General features: G+C 40.8%; 1 protein-coding gene across 6 annotated transcripts in view; it reads right to left on the bottom strand.

Moving 5' to 3' along the window:
• LOC119042335 (protein eyes shut homolog) overlaps positions 1-19,751 on the bottom strand; it is a 76,264-nt gene extending 56,513 nt beyond the window's left edge. For 3 of the 6 annotated variants that reach the window (XM_053664994.1, XM_053664995.1, XM_053664996.1), the window contains exons 1-2: positions 18,127-18,340; positions 12,757-12,939 (exon numbers count right to left, since the gene is read on the bottom strand). In XM_053664994.1, the coding sequence (XP_053520969.1) occupies positions 12,757-12,939; positions 18,127-18,148 (205 nt within the window). In that variant the 5' untranslated portion in view covers positions 18,149-18,340. Of the gene's footprint in view, positions 1-12,756; positions 12,940-15,378; positions 15,435-18,030; positions 18,341-19,528 lie in introns of those variants that run through there. The other 3 variants (XM_053664999.1, XM_053664998.1, XM_053664997.1) reach the window with 3 other exon arrangements.
• Between the last annotated feature and the right edge of the window lie 214 nt (positions 19,752-19,965).

Genomic DNA, 19,965 nt, shown 5'->3' with positions numbered 1-19,965 from the left:
CCCTGCTTGGAGAGCACAGGAGGAGCGGCTCCAAGGAGAGCCAGGGGGCCACTCGGACTACCAAGCAGATGATAACATCTTATTTACAGCCCACAGGTCTATCAGAGTTGTTTTCCTTCCCTCTGTCATTCCAGACTTTCCCTTAGTGTCAACCTTGGTTGTGCCTGATGGGGTAGATAAGAGAAAGAAAAGCAGTTGACTGCCAGGGCTGATGCCTGGAAGGAGGACATATTTCAGGGACTTGGACCTGCACTAGGGCCCTGGTTTAATGCTCTGCTGTGACTGCTGGAAATTCTTTGAACTTCATTCTGAAAGTGAGGTCCATGGAACGATGGATCATGAGTGGGAAAGCGGTGATATACAATGTTTGTTGTTTCTTGCTATGTCATTCACATGCAGTGTCTGTGATACCCCAGGAGAAGAGAATTCCCACAACCCTGGGAATTCACTGAGACTCAAAATGAGTATAAGAAAAGTATGTTCATCTAACAACTGAGGAGGTGGGGTTGCTGACAATTCTGGGAGGCCACGCTTTCCAGCTGAACCAGAATTGGCTTTAAGCACAGAAAAGCACTAGTGGTCTAATAAATGTGAATGACCAAGAAATCTTCTCTTTCCTTTCCTTTCTGCCCTTCCTTTTCCTTTTCCTCTTCTTTCTGTGCTTCCTTACCCAATAGTGAGCTGGAGGTTGTGTTGACAGAATGTTCATCCATGGGGGGAGGGTGTGTGTGTGAAATAGACACAGTTGACAATTCTGTTTACTGTTCTACTGTTCTGATAAGAAAGCAGAATGTGTGCCTGTACAAGCTATGAAATAACAACTGTGTAATTTCTGTGACTCTGCATATGAATTAAAAGCTCTTATATTTGCATTTAAAACTGGTCTTGAGTGATATAAAAAGGAACGATACCCTGGTTGGTGTGGCTTGGTTGGTTTGTGTGTCCTGTGCACCAAAAGGTCACCAGTTCGATTCTGGGAGGTCACTGGTAATTGACATTTCTCTCTCACAACAATGTTTCTCTCTCTCTCTCTCCCTCTCTGTTTCTCTTTCTCTTTCTTTAAAAATAAAAAAAAAGTATACTTGGGTGAGGATTAAAAAAAGAATGGTAAAACCCATGCTCATAATTTAATATTTTAATTTTTTCTCAATGTATTCTCACATAAATAATAAATACAAGGCATCATGGGAAGTCGAGAGGCCACAGAAGAAAAGCTAAATGGTTTTAGTCCCTTTAACGGCATCGTTTCTCTGCTTCCTAAACAAGGACTCTGCCCTTGGATTTGCAACGGGTCTCACAAATTATGCACCTGCCTTTGAGGGGGGATCTTTGTTGCCTTCATAAAGCAAACCTGGAAAGAAGAGCAAGATGAAAACTAGATCGACCTGTGCATCTGAGGCTGTTGGGAGGCTTTGAAGGTCGATGAGATGCCAACTCGTGAGGGCAGGAAATCTGCTGCAGGGTTTGTGGGGTGATGCTGATGCACGCATGGGCTCAAAAGGTCCCACAGCTGCTAGGTGGCTGAGGCTGCCTCTGAGACAGACAGACAGCCTGACTGCAAAGCCTGACTGCAAAGCCTGGACTCTTCCCCACTTCCCCACTGTCTGCACAGCAGAGGAGGAGAAGCAAGTGTCTGATGTAGCTGGGTCGCCTCCCGCCATGGGTTCTTCTGAATGTTCCTTTTTGAGGAAGAATGCGGATAATAATACCTCCTAAGAATTTTCTAAGGGTTTTGTGATGTTTAATGTTGAATATCAGCACAGAGCCAGCCTAGCACATATTAGGTACTCAGTAAATGCATGCTTTCTTCCTTTTCCTCTCCACTATGGCTTGACCATGGCTTTGTGAATCCCACTTTCTTCCTTATTAACACAAAGCCTGGTCCCCAAGCTAGTGCACACATCTGCTCCCAGGTACGTTTTGGCATAGAATTTTTCTTTTTCTTTTCTTTTTCCTTAAAACTATATGCCTGTTTGTTTCAGTGCATTACTCTGATCAAACTAAACATTTTTGGAGGGTCAACCATGGAGGTCAAATAGTGCCCTGAAGTTATACTTTGTTACCAACCATTTAGACATGTCACTACCCTGTAATTTACTTAATGGCAGTTTTTTGCTTAACACATAATAATATAAGCAATGCCACACTTCAAACAAACACCAATGTTATGGACTGATTTCATTCTCAAATTCGGTGTTCTGTTAGAATATCATTCTTTGAGTAATTTGAGAAATACATGGGCAATTTGTGTTTTTACATTTGTTAATTCACAAAGCAACAGGTGATGTTCAGCATTTATATAAAGAGATTTTTTTAAAAGATTTTATTTATTTATCTTCAGAGGGGAAGGGGGGAAGGAGAGAGGGAGAGAAACATCAATGTATGGTTGCTTTTTGTGCGTCCCTTGCTGGGAACCAGCCTGCAGGGAACCAGCCAGCAACCCAGGCATGTACCCTGACTGAGAATCGAACCGAGATTGTCTGGTTTGCAGGCCCATGCTCAATCCACGGAGCTACACCAGCCAGGGTTCTATAAAGAGATTTTTAATGACTGACTCAGTAAAGTCATTTTTTTTCGCTTTTTGTTTTTAATGAAGAGAAGTGGAACTAAATTCACTTGTCATGCAGGGCACAAACCCACTGTGCCTCCTAATGAAACCAGGTTTAGGGAGAATATTTTCAGACAGAGCAAAGGATGCTTGTTGGGTAGTACTTAGCAGCTGATGCTAAGAAGGAAGGGCTTAGAGATAGTATGTTGTGCAAGTGGTAAAAGGGGAAGAAGGAAACAATAGGAAATGACTTTAGATGAATAGTACTTAAGAGTAATGAGATCTAGGAAGTGAATAAAATTTTTTCGGAATGTACAGAAAAACAAACAAACCTGCCCTCCCTTTGACTAGATGGAAAAGCCATAACTCTACCTGTCCTGCTGGGCAGAGAGTATGTTTTCAGCAGGCATGTTGTGACAAACCATGCATAGCATTTTAAGAACTCATGATGTTGTTTGGAGGAGATCTTGTCTGGAAGAAGATGAGGCGCAGTGGTCAGAATAGCATCCTTCCTCATAACAAACAGAGAATAGTACTTAGCAACAAAAGCAAGAACTTAGACTAGGTGAAGAGAGGGATGCTGGCAATGGTAATGAGGACCGAAATGGAGATAAGCGAGGTGAGGGACGCTGCCATAGATATTCGGGAAGGAAAGATGAAAGAGGTGTAGACAAAGGTCGGCAGGCCATTCTACACTGTCTCTTATGGTTCTTTTGGTTGTGTGGTGTGGGAGTGGCGAAGGGTGATGGTGATAGACCCTAAATACAAAAAACCTTTGGAGGAAAAAGAAAATAAAATGTTTGTATCATCAACAGGTAATCATAGTTAAGTTTATGCCATTTCGTTCTCTAAATTTCTTAGAAGTGTTCGTTGGTTTTTTTGTTTGTGGTTCATTTTTAAATCCAAGGGTTTTACTATTTATATCAGTGGTTCTGCAACCTGGCTGGACCTTGTCTGTAGTTAATAGACAAGTATTAAAGTGGAAGACCTTGTCTCCGATTTAATAGACAAATATGGACAAGCAGGGGAAGTCTGTTATATAGGAGTGAGGGAGCGTATCAAAGGCTTCAGACAGTGAGCCCACGAAAAATCATGTAGGTCGTTCTGACCTCGAGGAAAAAGAGAGAAAAAAAAAAACAAGGACAAAACGTAAGCAGAATTGTTGCTCTTGCCATCTTAGGGTAATTGTAATGGAGTTCTAACAAAAAATAAAAAACAAAACACAAATCAGGTATAAGTGATTAGAGGTGGTAATCAGCTTTACCTTGGAGGAAAGCCTGAGAGAGAGCAGCTAGTGCTTTGAGCCCTAATGGAGATCACAAAGGAAGACTAAGACTCATGTACAACTTAAGAGTTAACTCCAGCTGTGCATTGGAGAGGATTTCTGGGCACACCTGTCCACTGACTCTGGTCAGTCCCGTGTGCCCCGGACCACGGAGCTGCACGTGCACGAGCCGTACTCAGCCTGCTGGGAGGGACACCTCAGGAATCAGGACCCTGGGGCTGGCAGGAGACAGAAGGTTGCTCTCCAGGGCCCAGGCGCGGCTTCAGAACCATTGGGTTCAGACTGCTCCTGGGATCACTCTGAGGGAGCATTTTGTGAGTCTAAGATATTTATATAACTCTGTAAAGTACATAATTTTCTAATGACTTTGCTGTACATCTGAAACTAATACAAAGTAGTACTGGATGTAAATAATAAATAAAAATTAAAAAATAAAAATTAAAAAATAAAATACATAGAGCTGTGAAGTCCGTGTGTGTATCCACAGGACCTACCAGTTAAAGGGCAATATTGTGACTTTCAGCACCAGAGACACATGATAATGCTCATTCAGCTGATCTAATATCTTTTAACTTCAACAGAAAAAAAAATTAAACTTTCTAAAGTATTTCATTTAGATTAAAATTTCAATTTATTAGTAAAGAGTGAACATGACTTATTATTTTTTCAAACTATTCTTTGAATATAGTCAAATAGTATCATGTGTTACATCTGACTCATCCCTCTAGAAGTGGTAATGGACTTGCAATCAAGGTAAGCAGAGTCTCAGGACCTAGAAGGACTTGAACGTTTAATCTGGGCCTTTGTGCTAATGTAATTTCTAGCCACTCACTTCTTCTTGTTTCTTTCTTTTGAAAACACTAACACTTCATGGGATTGTCTCTAGCAATAAGTCAGTGTTCTAAAATATCTTTTCAAATGGGTTCAAGTGATTCTAAGTGGCAAGTGGCTTTTTCCTTTCCTGTCCTCAGTGAAAGAGAAGCCATGAGAGGCACCTTAGGGACCATGCTGAGTCCTTCCAGCCAACCAACGTGCTTGCTGAATGGCTCCTGATGGTGGAGGGATTTCCCTTCTGAAAGAACCATTCCTGTTGTGCAGACACACTTCATAGGAATATTTGAGTGTAGTTCTAGGGTCTGGAAGACTGTTAGATTTTTGAAGGACAGAAACTACCATTTTATCAAATATTCTTGACCTTGTAGTACCATAATTTTGATACAGACATGAAGATAAACATCCCTGAGCTTTAGCTGACTGTTCATGACTATGAGAGGTTATATTCATCTTTTAAAAAGAAAGCAACATTTATATGAAGAGTTAGATAAATATGAATGACCTTAGAAAAATAATGGAAGACATTTATGGAGTTAGAATCAAAGCTAAAATGGTGCAAAGAAAAAATATTTCTAGGTTGATATGTGAGAAATAAAACCCCAAAGAATGGAATCTCAGCCACCAGCACAGAATTCATTGAGTGGTACAGGATTCTAAAGACTGCCCATATTTGTTGACAGTCTCTGCTTCCGTGGGTATTAAATAACTGGAGACTATGAATGAACTCTTAAAGAGCATATAGTTTCTGTTGATTCTAAGATCTTTACAGCTTCTAATCATAGTGGCAAACTTATAGCTTCCTGTTCTATGGGACCATTAAACTGTGGGTACTCCAGAGCTTTGAAGGCATTAGAACCACACACGCTATGTCCATGGTGTTCCTTCATTCATAACTGCATACACTAGAGACCGTATAGTGTCTACATCAGGGGGTTAAAGTATTAAAATATGACCGAATCAAGATGGCGCCCTGACTCCCAGCTGTGCTAGTAAACAAACCATGAGGTAAGGGTGATAGTAACATCAAACTCAATGCACGCTCAGAGTACATGAAAATGGGAGAAAAAAATGCATTTCCTGAGGCTACATAGAGCCCACATTTTTTCAATCTCTTGAACAAAAGGATCTGAGACTTGAAAAAGTGGAAACCCTAGCTTTCTCTTGCCGTCTGTGTTGGAGATAAGATCATGAAAACAAGGAATGTAAGCACCAGTTTATGGGTAAACTTGAATTTCCATAAGATGGAACCACATGTGCTCACTGGAACTGTAGGAAAAAATAGTGAAAACGTGGGTTTGTGCACTTGGCTTCTCCTTTTTTTTTTTGTCCTCTTGTGTTTTCCCCTATGACACCAAGGCTACCCCCATGGAACTGTGCTGAAGTGAATATTCCCTCTTCATATTATATTTAAGATCATGGGGGAGGGGGTGTGTGAGGATCTGCATGTTTTTGTCATTTTTAATGCTGTTTGAGCTCTGGTCAAATATGACAATTTCCATATATTTCTCAGCCAGTAAAGTGAATTAGCTTAACTTTTTGAACAATCTTAAGAACTCAATTTATTTAATAAGTTAGATGGCATTGATATAAAAGTCTAAGATATTTAATTTTATGAACACTAAGATTTGATAGTTTCAGGTTATCAGGAAGAAATTTTCACAATTTCTAGCTACTCTGATATGATTACAGAAGAAAATAATGAACATGTTTCTGTTGTAAAAAATTGAATTATGAGCACACGTTGTCAGTTATGTTTATAAAATGCCTCAGCACCGTGGAATTGGGAGATGCATCGTATTAAGGAATTGGCTGCAGCCTGCTCTCTCATCCATCAGGGACCTTCCTTCTGCTGATCGGTACCAAAGCTCCATAAAAGCAGGCCGAGCTGATTGGTTTTTGTGACGCTCCTCTCTTCATTTTTCTTTTTCTGTACTGTAAATGACATTCATTTCCTTTTTTTCACAGAAAAACATCAAGCTCTATTTATGCACGCTTATATTCTGTTATAGTTAATAACTAAGGGCCTCAAGTAAACAAGAAATTATTTGGCATAAAATATGAGGTAATTAGGATTACCACAGCAGAGAAGACCTACATGCTGGCGACTGACAGAAAGCTATGCATATGAAGTGCTTAGGCACATACATTAAATTCAGAAAGTTATATATTTTTCTCAGAAAAATTCCATTATGGCATTCTACCTTCTCGATACAGGCCAATGTTGAGATTTTAACTCATACACTTCAATGATGTGAACAGTGATACATGTCTCCCCTCCTCCCTTTATGTAGGTCCTAACCTCTTCGCTGCAATCCAGACTAATCTACGTTACACACTGTTATTAACTCCCAGGACTGCCTCTGTCCCCAGCATCTTTCCGTTGGAGAAAGATTCAATAAACAGGTTATTATTGATTTCTCACACAGTACCCATCATGTGAATGATGCGGGGGGGGGGGTACAAAGGGAGGCTCAAGTCATGGTTTGTCCATAAAGAATTCACGATTAATCTTGCTGAGGGAGGGACAAGTCTAAAACGACGACATTGTTGTTATTCTAATGCTTTTGATTTATGAAAATGGTAACTTCACAGGATTCAAAGTAGTGGCCGTGAATGACAAAACAGTATCCAATTAACTACCAGATTATGGGATGTAAATTACAGGGTCTCTGCAGGCTCTGTGTAGATAGGCTACAAGGAGACGCGAATTTGTCAGAGAATGTTGCATGCTGGGTAGCTTGGAAGACGTGAACAGAAGGGCAGCCAGCCCCCCAGGGCAGGTGGAAGCTGTGAAGGAGTGAATGGGGGTGATGGCTCTCGGGAGGAGTAAACTGACTGCTTCTCAGCTGTCCGGCTGGGGATTCGCGGGGCCCAGGCTGGGAGAGAATGGAACTGGGATTGCCGGCCGGCTGCTGTGGCACAGACAGCAGAGACTGGTTGAAATGGAAGAAAAGGACGAGAAACACGGGAAAGAGAACAAATTCTAGCTGGTAGTTCTAGCTGGCTGAGATTTCTGTCTCCGGAATTTCACCTTTCCTCTCACTTCTGTACTTTTTTCATTCAATGATGTCTATGCTCATGTCTTGGATGCTGTGATAGATTCTGCATGTACCCGACATAGTTTCTGACCTCTGGTTTAGCATTGCTAATTAACAAAATTTTAAGTACATATATTGTGCCTCCCTAAACCGATTGTATGTTTTCATGTAATGAGACCATAAATTTTTTGTATTAATTCTTTCAAAAACTGTAATGAGTATCTATATATGATAGCCACTGTTGGTATAAGGAAGAAAAGCCATGATATGGTTCTCAAAGAAATCCAGACAGTTATAGTGAACTATGGTAATTATTACCAGAAAACTTCAGTGAGATTAATTCTTAAATTTTCTTGGAGTATTAAAGACTTTTTAAAATAAATATTTTAATATATTTATTGATTTTAGAGAGAGAGGAAAAGAGAGAGAGAGAGAGAAGCATTTATGTGAGAGAGAAACATGGATATGTTGCCTCCCCTGTGCTCCCTGACCAGGGATCAAAGCTATAAACTAGGTATGTGCCCTGACTGGGAATTGAACCCACGACCTTTTGGTATACAGGATGATACTCCAACAGAGTCACACTAGCCAGGGTGTGAGAATGATCTTTTCGGCTGAAACTTAAAGGGCAGAAGTGTTTTGAACACACGAAGTGAAGCGTGACCAGCTCAGAAAGATGGAACAGCCTGTGCAAGGCACAGAGTAGAGGATGTGGAGACATGACCCTGAATGCATGTGCGCGGATCCTGCTGAGTGTAGAGTGACTGATGGAAAAGAGACTGTGCAAATGTGATGGGTAAACAACTGTGTATCTATGCAAAGGATCTTACATGGTATGTTATGATTAAACATGTTGATTAGGCAAGAAATGTTTGGACTTATATGTCAGCCCCCTGTAGCAAAATGGAGAATAAAGGGGAAGAGGGACATGACTGGGGAGGGGACTGGAACAGAGGCTATCGTAGAGAAGCCGGGGTCAATGGGGAGAAGGGAGCAGATGGAAGGAGAAAATGCAAACAGTAAAGGGAAGGTAAACCGGACGGATGTTGGCGTTTGGTAGAATGTGGGGGATAAGATGGAGAGAAGACAAAGATATTGTCTATCTTGTTCAGAACTGTCTCTCTACCACCTTGAAGAATGTCTCAGCTAGGTTCCCGGTAAATATTTGTCAAACAAATAAAAGGGACGTAAATATATAGGTAACTCCTGGGTTTCTAAGGTGGAATGTTTATGCCAGTCCCAAAAAGAGGGATACAGGAGTGGATGACAACACATTCATCTGTGAACTGCTGAACATACAGGTGATTCCTAGAAGAATAGATGATCAGGTACATTATAAGGATGTGGGGGTAGGAAAGGAAGAAGAGATAATGAAGGAAATATCAAACATGACCGCAGAAGCAGAGGAAGATGATTAGTTCAGGTTAAAACCACAAGTCAAGAGAGACATTTTCCAGCTGAAGTATTTGAAAGGGTAATTTGTCCGCGAGTTCAGTGAGAATAGTCTGGAAGAATCAGTAATCAGCTTAGGGAGACTCAGGGAAGAAGAGTATAATCAGTGCTTGGGAGTGAAGGTCCCTTGCCTTTTTACAGAAGGCATGTGTCAGAAATTAGAGGTTGGCTTGCGCTTCAAGTTATTGTACAAACTCTGTGGCTTTGTGCATCTTTTAACCTAAGAAAGATACAGGCAGCATATGGAATGGTAACTTTAGTAATGACAGCCAGTATGCAGGTCAGAGATGGATGCTACAAAACAATAAGAACAGTGCCTAACTGTGGAGCTATTACCATTGTCAAAGATAACCTGACTTGAACCATAGTTTCTTATGTGGAATAGATACTTTCAAATTGTGTGGTTAATATTAATCACTGTATATTTTAAAGGAATTTGTTTCTTTAATTAATAACTTTATGCTACACAAATTGATGAATCATCCCTGCATATTACATTATGGGCAATAATTTCCTACCTTAGTTCATCCCTGTATGTAGTCTAATTTAGCTGTTCCCTAAAGGTTTTGAGAGGTTGCTCTCAAATATTAGTTGCATAAAAGGCACCTAAAGGTGTTTGATAAAATTCTTTTACTTGAGTCAAGAGGGCCTGGGCATTAGCATTTTAACAAGCACCCTCATAGGATTCTCATATAATGTGAAGAGGTCTACTTGGAGAAGCATTGCTTTAAAAAGAATTTAAGGGGAAAAAATGGGAGGGATTTAGAGGAACAAGTATAAAGGACACAAGGACAGTAACTAAAGGGGATGGAAATGGGAGGGAAGTGGGGAGCACGGGGCAGGGTGGGCCGGGATGGGAGAAATAGACAAAAAACTGTACTTGAAAAATAACTAAAAAAAAAGGCAATTGTGCTACTTGCATTTTTTAGCTGGTGTTCTTGCTCCCCCAGGTGGTGCAATGTATAATTGCATCTTTCAGATTTTCCCGTTTCACTGATTAGAAAATAGAGCTCCACAATTTATTTACCTGTTTATCTAGCCTTCATTTAACAATATCAATGTACAAATGCCAAATGCAGAATTAGCACTCATATCCATACATACAAATAAAGTGACTATAGAAAACCAAAAAAGTCACCTGTAAAATTCCACAATTTAGAAAAGCTGTGGCCTAAACATTGCTGCAGCTTCTCCTCCTTCTTTTCTTCTTCTTTCTCCTCTTTATTTACTTATTGATAATTTAAAGGGGTATTTAGTAGAAGAGTACCAAAAAGCTATTTGGTAGCATTTTCATGGAACAAGTGTTCATGCTTTGCTTGGGTTCTTCCTCTGTGAATCATTCAGGATTTAGAAGACATATTTTAAAACAAGAAGGACCCAGGGTGTGTAATGCTCATTTGAATTTCACTTGCTATGTTTTTTCTTTTGCTAATGGAAAGGATGTAATGGATAAAGAAAGGCTGTGGTGTGTGAGAATTAGAGAGTGCGGGGCTGGGAATACCTCCTTTCTTCCCTTCTTCCCTCCACGACTTCTGGCAGTCAGTCAGCCGATTAGTTCCGATAACCCCCTGGGAGGAGCTTGTGTGTGATGCGCTGATAACTGGAACACTGTTTCCATGAAGGGGAGAGATGTCTAGCCAGCCAAAGCCTGGCATAAAGCGTCCATGCCCTGAGTGCAGGGCAGGCCGCCAAGACTCAGAAGAGGGAGAGATTGACTAAAGCGGTGGGGGCAGGGTAGCCACCGGGGAGGTCTGAGTGGAGATGGCATCCAACTCGAACCCCTGATAATGGCTACTTTTTAAGTACTTTATGCAACTGTGTTGCCGATTTACGTCATACAGTGATCTGTTCTTGAAAATAATGTTTTTCAATTACTGCTTTTATTTTGGTTCTTCATTCATTCAGCACTGATTATGTGTCAGGCAGTGGCTCAGTGTGGGCAGATAAGGTCAAATGGGGACGACCGGTCTGTGTCCACACAGACCTCCCACTCTCCTAGTGAAGGCAGACAGGAAACAACAGCCTAAAATAGATCAAGGAGTTATAAACTGAGGTGGGGAATAACTTGGATGGGGTGGGATAAGACCTATTTCTGTGAAGGGGGCTGGGAAGGCCTCCTGGAGCAGACACAAGCTACTGTGTGCATTGAGTTCAAGGGCTGTGCATGTATTATGTTATGCCTCACAACCCTACTAGAGAATGTACCATTATTATGCCCACTTGGCAGGAAAGGAGACTGAGGTTCGGGGATATATAAAGTAACTTAACAGATACTTTGTGAGTGGTGGAAACTGGATTTAAGTCTACACTGCCAGGCCCCAGAGCCTACTGCAGTGACCGCTCTGATAGCCACCATGCCCTGTCCAGGCAGAAGGCAGAGTGTGTGCAAAGCCTGGGAGACAGGAAAACTCTGGGTACCTGAAGCACTGGAGGCAGATGGTAGGACCAGGTCACGGAGCTGGTGGGAGTGGTCTGGTCGAGGTCGGAGACAAGGCAGAGGCCCTGTGAAAACGTGGTAAGGAGGTCTGGATTTCATTCTGAGCCCAGTGGGAAGTTGGGTGTGTTTTAAGCCCATTTCAAATAGGATGAAATGCCTTTTAAAGACGTGACTCTTTCTCCAACATGGAGAATGGGTTACAGGCAGGAAAGGCAGTAAGAAGACCAGCTAGGCGTTTCGGCAGCAGAGGTGGGGAAGAGATCTGAACAGGTTTTGGAGGTACAATGAACAGCACCTCCCAGGATCAAGTGTCCCCATCCTCACAGAGGTGGTGGGGGGATGGCACATTAAACTGCACTGGTGGCGTGGGCTACTTTCAGACATGTGTTAACGCAGAAACCAATGTATTAGGAGATCACTGAGGGAGTTGAACAGAAGAACATTATTTCCCCCAGCACAGTGGAACTGCTGATGGTTGAGAAAAAGGTCTTTTTCCAGTGTACTGTGTTAATTTCACAGATGAGGACACTGACCTCAGAGGAAATAAGTGATTAATTGCCTAACTAGTTAGTTATCCAGTGGGGAGTAAGATGCAGGTGCTTTTCCTTGATCCCACACATGCATAAGTGGTTTGTGCTTAAGACAGACAACTCTAACATATTAGGTGATTTCCCACCAGTTCGCGGGCACTGGAATACTTGCTTATAGGCCAAATACTCTCTTCCTTTCTTACTCCTTTAATTTGATGTTGTTTTCCTTGATGGCAGCCATTCCCATTTCACAACACATGGTAAAATGCCGTTCCTATGAGAATGTCCCTTCTCTGCTTACATACGAAACAGAAAGAAACCGAGAAAAGGACGTCGATAAGCTCACTTCTCGGGTGACTCGGTTACCATCTCTGACCTCATGTCTGCAGGCAGGAATTCTTGCCCTTGATTAGAAGAGGTAGCCCTGATGTGAATGAAGTTACAGAAAAGGTCAGGGAACTGCTGAACACTTGGGACCACAGGGAACGTGCTCGAGGCAGAAAATAGGAGGAAGCATTGGCCTCTAAGCAAATGTCTCCTTTATCCACAGCCAGGGAGAGTGTCCATGAAGAATCTCCAAATCACTCTTGAAGGAGCTAAGCAAGTGCTATAGAGGATCTGATTAATCTTACCGTGGCCCTTCTGTCCAGTGAAAAGTATTAAGTTATTTTGCAGCGCCGAGTGATTGTTTGCTAGCTGAAAATTCAAGTGGAATTCATAATCGAAGCTGATGTCTGGGATCCGTGAATAAGCCAGGAATGAAGTGTGTCCAAAAGCATCCATACCACTGAACCTGGGCTGAGTAATATTAATAGCTGTGGAAAAACCGAAATTCAAATGTTAAAATAAACCCACACATGTTCTTGTTAAAAGGAGGGTTATAGTTTGCTGGTGTATCTGGCCTGAAAGTCTGTTTACTATCACATTAATTATACTTAAATGTCCTCAGCACTCAGCAATTAAGCGACTCAACAGGGATTTCAAAACCAGAACCAAGGAAGTATAGTGTTTTGAGAGCCTGTGTATATACCCTTTCACTCACATATCCTTTCTGCACAATGGAGAATTTACTTAAATAGAAAAACCTTGTATTTTGAAGATTAATTTTAGAAATAGAAAAGGTTACTGGCACACAAAAGTATTTACCCAGGTGCTTTGTAAGCGAAATTTGGCATCCAAACACTGGCTATGACTTAGAAAAGAATTCACAGCTTGGAACTGTGTTTCTAGTCCTGCCCCCTTTTAGTAACTGAAGCCATTGGTCAGGGGTAGGAAAGCGAAGAAATCAAAAGGGAGTTTGATTAGTTTCCATTACTATATGGTGAATGACCAGACCTTTTGCTGAAGAAGAAACCATTGTCTAAAAGAAATACTCATACTTCTGGTCAAGATGGTGGCACAGGCAGACATGGCTCACCTCTTCCCACAACCACATCAAAATCACAACCAAAATATAGAATAATCATCACTCAGAACCATCAGAAATTGAGTTTAATGGGAGTCTGACAACTATGGAATTAAAGAAACTACATCCATCCAGACTAGTAGGAGGGGCGTAGATGTGGAACAGGCTGGTCCTATACCCATGTGTGGTGGGTAAAAATTCGGGAGGGATATATTAAGAGTGAGAAGTCCCAGCCCCACACCAGCCCAGGGTTCCAGTGCCAGGAAGATAAGTCCCCAAAACTTCTGGCTGCAAAAACTGGTAGGGATTGAGTTGGTGGAAAAAAGGTCTAGAGTTCCAAGCAGTTCCTCTTAAAGAACCCACACACGGACTCAGGCTCACTACCTCTGAGCTCCAGCACCAGGGCAGCACCTTGAAAGGGACCAGTGAAATATAGGGATAAATCAAAATATCTGGTGAAGCCAGAGACCATTGTCTCTTCTCTGAATCCTCCCCCAACAGAGCCACAGATCTGGCAAGCTGGTGCCTTATCAGAGATTCTATCAATTTGACACTATTAGATCCACCTTGGAGATCCCCAGAGACTTGGGCTCACCCAAGCTGCATTCATATGAATGGCTGGTCTTGGCTCAAGCTTTGCAATTTCCTAAATCTTATCAAATAAGCAATAGCTGGCCTCAGGGAGCTCCAGGCCCAATATTAGCAGCAGCCAGCCTAGATTCATAGCCTAACTTTGCTTGGAAATCTCCAAGCCCAGCACAAGCAGTAGCCATCTCAGATTACTTCATAGCTCAGGCAAGGTAGCCCTGAGCAAAACACAGGCGGGGGCTGACTTTGGCCTGCACCATCTGGAAAACCCCAAAGCCAGAGCACCAAGTGGACAGCTACTGACCACATCAGAGTACCACCACCCTGCCATTGCTCAACTGATACTCCATGAAGGGTGGTGGATGGTGGTCAGTTGTGGGTGGTCAGTGGTCACAGCCAGTCCTTGCAGCTGACTGGCTTTGGTAAATCTCTGCCATTGACCTGCCATCAGCAATCAAGGCTCAAGTACAAGAGGAGGGTGTATTCAGCCACATAAAGGGTGCACCTCGAGTACCCAGCTTGGGTGATAGGGGAGGTTGTGCCACTAGACTATAGGACACCTAGTACATTAGGTCACACTATCAAGACACAGAGTCAAAGCAGCTCTATCTAATATATAGAAACAAACACAGGGAGGCTGCCAAAATGAGGAGACAAAGAAATATGGCTCAATGAAAGAGCAGATCAAACTCCAGAAAAAGAGCTAAATGAAATGCAGATAAGCAATCTATCAGATGCAGAGTTCAAAACACTGGTTAGAAGGATACTTAGGGAATTTAGTGAGGAGCTCAACAGCATAAAGAATATCTAGTCAGAAATGAAGGATACACTAAATGAAATAAAGAACAATTTATAGGGAAATGACAGTAGAGTGGATGAAGCTGTAAATCAAATCAATAATTTGGAATATTAAGGAAGCAAAAAAAAAAACAATCAGAAGAAAAAATGCAAAAACAACAACAACAAAAAACCTGGGATCACATAAGCAGCCTCTGGGACAACTTCTAGAGATTCAACATTTGCATCATAGGGGTGCCAGAAGGTGAAGTGAAAGAGCAAGAAATTGGAAATCTATTTGAAAAAATAATGAAAGATAACTTCCCTAATTTGGTGAAGAAAATAGACATGCAAGTCCAGGAAGAACAGGAAGCCCCAAACAAGATGGATGCAAAGAGGCCCACTTCAAGACACAAATTAAACAGTCAAAGGTTAAAAATGAAGAGAGAATCTTAAAAGCAGCAAGAGAAAAGAAGTTAGTTACCTGCAGGGGAGTTTCCATAAGACTGTCAGCAGATTTTTCAAAAGAAACTTTGTAGACTGGAAAGGATTAGCAAGAAATATTCAAAGTCATGAAAAGCAGGGACCTACAGCCAAGATTGTTCTATCCAGCAAAGCTATTATTTAGAATCAAAGGGCACATAAAAAGCTTCCCAGACCAAAAAAAAAACCCCAAAAAACAAACAAACAAAAAACCCCAAAACAAAAACAACTAAAGGACTTCATCATCATTAAATCATTATCATATGAAATGTTAAAGGGACTTATTTACGAAAAAGAAGATCATGGATGGAACTGGAGAGCATTATGTTAAGTGAAATACACCAGGCAGTGAAAACAAATACCATATAATCTCATCTATAAGCAGAACCTAATCAAGAAAACCAAAAAGCAAGCAAAATATAACCAGAGACATTGAAATAAAGAATAAACTGACAGTAACCAGAGGGGAGGGGGCAGACAGATAATGAGGTACAACAGGGGAAGGGTCATCAAGGAATCTGAATAAAGGACCCATGGACAAAGTCAAAGTGGGTAGGACCCAGGGTGGGAGGTGGGGGTGGGTGGGGTAAGGGGTGGTGGAGGGGGAAAATGGAGACAACTGTACTTGAACAATAATAAAAAATATGAAAGGAAATGAATAAGAAGCTTAAAAAAGAAAAGATGAAAACTATGAACAATGAAATGGCAAAAAATACATATCTATTAAGAATTGAATCTAAAAAACAAACTATTCAAACAAGAAGAACAGAGACAGAATCATGGATACAGAGAGTGTTTTGATGGCTGCCAGATGCAAAGCAGGGGTGAGGGAGTGGGTGAAGGGGTGAGGGGATGAGGGGATTAAGAAGTACAAACAGGTAGGTACAGAATAGCCATGGGGATGTAAAGAACAGGATAGCAAACAAAGTAGTCACAGAACTTATACCCATGACCCACAGACATGAACAATGGTGTGGGGATTGCTTGACGGAGTGGGGGTGCTGGGTAGGGGGGCAAAGAAGGAATAATCAGAACAACTGTAATAGCATAATTAATAAAATATAATTAAAAAGAAAAAATAAAAGAAATATTCATCCCTACTGTGCTGAGATGTTTGTTAGATCATGAAAGCACTGGTTTCAATAGGCCTGAAACCCTAAGGAGATTTCTTAGTAACGGGAAGTGTGGTAAAAAATGAAGTTCAGGGATCAGTGTGGATATTTAATCTCTCTCGAAAATTGATGTTTTGTTTCACTTATTTATGCTTTTATTGGTTGATTCTGTATGTGCCCTGACTAGGGACTGAACTCACAACTTGGCGGATCCAGACAATGCTGAGATGAACTGAATTGCCTAGCCAGGGCAAGCCTCGATCTAATCTTGTATCCAGATTTTCTCTTTTCATTGTTGCTCCTTCATAAATAGTTCCAACTGGCTTGTATTTGCCCATGCCAAGAGAACCACAGGAAACAGGAAGGGGATTTTGATACCCATTCCTGTCTGTTACGAATGGTATTCCCAGGTTAAAGGATGTTCCTGGGGTCTATTTTTACTGGTTTGAGACGGTTTGCCAGAGGAAAGAAGAGCTTGTCTTGATTACCTTTATTGCTCCCTTCTTAGGAGATATTGGCTCTCTTTGGAAGTTGTAAAACTAGAATTTTTACAAGCCTTAAGAAATACACTGGTTGTGGTATCTAACACTTGAAACAAAAGAGCTTCTTGTCTGGCTCTTTTGTGCTCAAATAATTGTGTTCTCCTGGGAAAAGTGATTCTAGTTATCAGAAGCTTTTTTTCTGTTTGTTTCATATAACTATTCAAGTAGGGTAATTGTTTGGAATTAGTTGAATACTTTATTTTAATATTTAAGATTTAATAAAAATCTCATCAGTTTATTCTTTGGGGTGTGTTGTCTAAGATAATATTTTCCCTCATATCTCACCCAAATCTGAAGTGGGATGTTGAGACCTATCACCTTTTGTATTTAGTTTTTATTGTTGCTCAGTTACAGTTGTCCCCCCCATTTCTCTCCCCTGCCCTACCCACCTGCCGCATTCAATCCCCCCACCATTGTCTTTGTCCATGGTTCCTTTACATACATGTTCCTGGACTTGACCCTTTCCCTTCTATATTTATTTTTTATCTAATGAAGTAAATTATGGTTTGTTGCCAGAGATAAGATGACTCTTCCTATCAAGCACTCCACTTTTAGTTGTTCAGGGAAATGAGATGGATTGCAGTCAAAACAATAGAAAAATACTGACAGTGTTTTAATGTTGGCATTAAAAACAGTGAAAACAGAACTCAATTACATTTACTTTTGAAATTTTTTGTGGATTTTATTATATTATTATTATTATTAATTTTTTAAATTATCATTCGAGTACAGTTGTCTCAATATTCCCCCCTTCACACCCCCCCCCCTGGATACTACCCCCTTTGACTTTGTTCATGGGTTCCATCTCCTTTATTCAGGTTCCTGGATGATCCTTCCCCTATTTCCCCCATTGTCCGTCTCCCCCCTCCCTCTGGTTACTGTCAGTTTATTCTTTATTTCAATGTCTCTGGTTATATTTTGCTTGCTATTTGGTTTTGTTGATTAGGTTCTGCTTATAGGTGAGATCACATGGTGTTTGTCTTTCACTGCCTGGCTTACCTCACTTAGCATAATGCTCTTCAGTTCCATCCATGTTGTCCCGAAGGGTAGGAGCTCCTTCTTTCTGCTGCATAGAATTCCATTATGTAGATGTACCATAGTTTTTTGATCCACTCATTTACTGATGGGCACCTAGGTTGCTTGCAGCACTTGGCTATTGTAAATTGTGCTGCTATAAACATTGGGGTGCACAGGTTCTTTTGAATTAGTGGTGGAAAACAGTATGGAATTTCCTCAGAAAACTAAAAATGGAACTGCCTTTTGACCCAGCAATTCCACTGCTGGGATTATACCCTAAGAACCAATTAAGTTTAATATTAACATAGAGAAATGTTAACTAAGTTTAATTAACATTTAAGTCAATTAAGTTTAATATTAACATAGAGAAATGACTTAAAACATCCCTTTCTGTTAATAATTTACAACTCAGTCTGTTCAAAGTTCAGTACATTTAGGTTATGACAACAAATATGTCATATGTATTTCATCATCAGACGCTGTGCTAGATGCTGGTGACACAAAGATAACAAAGCATGATCCCTGTCCCCAAGGATCTAGTGTGTGGTCAATAAATTCACTCAATAGAACTGGACTGAAAACTGAGGCTTGGCTGAGAGATGAAAGGAAAAAACATTTCAGGTAGAAAGAACAGCACATTCTAAGGTGGGGAGGCCAAAACAGCATGTCATATACTGAGGACAGTCACGGATTTTGCACATTGCAGAGTGAAATATTAAACGGAAGAGTACAGCAAATGGAACGAGATAGTCAGATGAGGTCAAATTCTGAAAGGCTTTATCTTTTCTACATCATCTTTGAGTAGTTGGGCAATGATCAAAGTTGCCTTTTAGAAACATCTGGTGATGAAATGTGAAGTTCAGATTAGACAGAGAGAGCTGGAGGACTGACCTGTGGTCAACACGAAAATGAGGACTTTGATGATATCAAGAAATAGAACACGGAGTTAAGGTTACACTGAACTGTGAATGTAAGAAAATTTAAGGGTAACTCGTTAAAAAGGGGTGATGGCGTGATATTTGTCTGAATAATTAAAGTGTTTTCAGTGCTAATATCCTGTCACAATTAAGTTTGTGACACAATTTTATATGAGTAAAAAGAAATCTAATATATTTTGAAACTTGAGGATGACAGCGCCCACAGGAACAGACCTGTCACTTGCTTGGCATTTCTCAGTCTAAAGCTTCGCTGTTCAATCACATTGCAACTTGAACTGTGGCTAGGCCTGAGCTGTTTTCAGTACAAGGCAAAGAATGTGAAACACCTTATTAATAATATTTCATATGCATTAAATATTGGGTTAAATAAAAATATTATTAAACTAAATTTCACTTGTGTCCTTTTTACTTTAATAAATGGGTCTGCTAGAAAACCAAATTACACAAGCAGTTCACATTCTGTTTTTACTGAATAGCACTGCAGAGAGTTCCAGGTCAACTGGCAGGTAAGTTTTTTCTCTAAACCCTTGGTTTTGACTTACCTCAGGGGGCTTAGCCTTTCGGTATCCTTGAACCTGCAAAATGAGCATCTAGGCCATTTCTAAGAGACTCTGGGTCTTCACCCCACTGTCTCCATCATGCTGGATCAGGCAGGAGAACATGGAGGGCCCCAGGTTGGGAGAATGAGGAAGTTCAGCCTTACAAATGAGTCTTTCCAGTTCTTTAAGGTAATCTCTTTATGATCTTTAACCAGGCAACATTTGGCTAATTTGATTACTCTGTTACACAAACTTCCAGATAAGACTTCTGGGAACATCAGTAGTCATCAAATCAGGAGACTGAACAGATTTTAATGGAAATATTTTACGGCCATTAAATTCTTTTTCCTCTTTGTCATCTCTGGTTGTCTCATGGCTTCCATTTGTGAATTTACACATTTTTTGTCAAGTGCTTTTAAAGTTATAGCAAGGGATTGGAA

The sequence above is a fragment of the Artibeus jamaicensis genome, unplaced genomic scaffold, assembly GCF_021234435.1.
Source record: "Artibeus jamaicensis isolate MK-2021 breed Jamaican fruit bat unplaced genomic scaffold, CSHL_Jam_final contig_388, whole genome shotgun sequence".
NCBI lineage: Eukaryota > Metazoa > Chordata > Mammalia > Chiroptera > Phyllostomidae > Artibeus > Artibeus jamaicensis.
The sequence above is the reverse complement of the archived record's forward strand: the minus strand, read 5'-3'. Positions and strand labels throughout refer to the sequence as shown.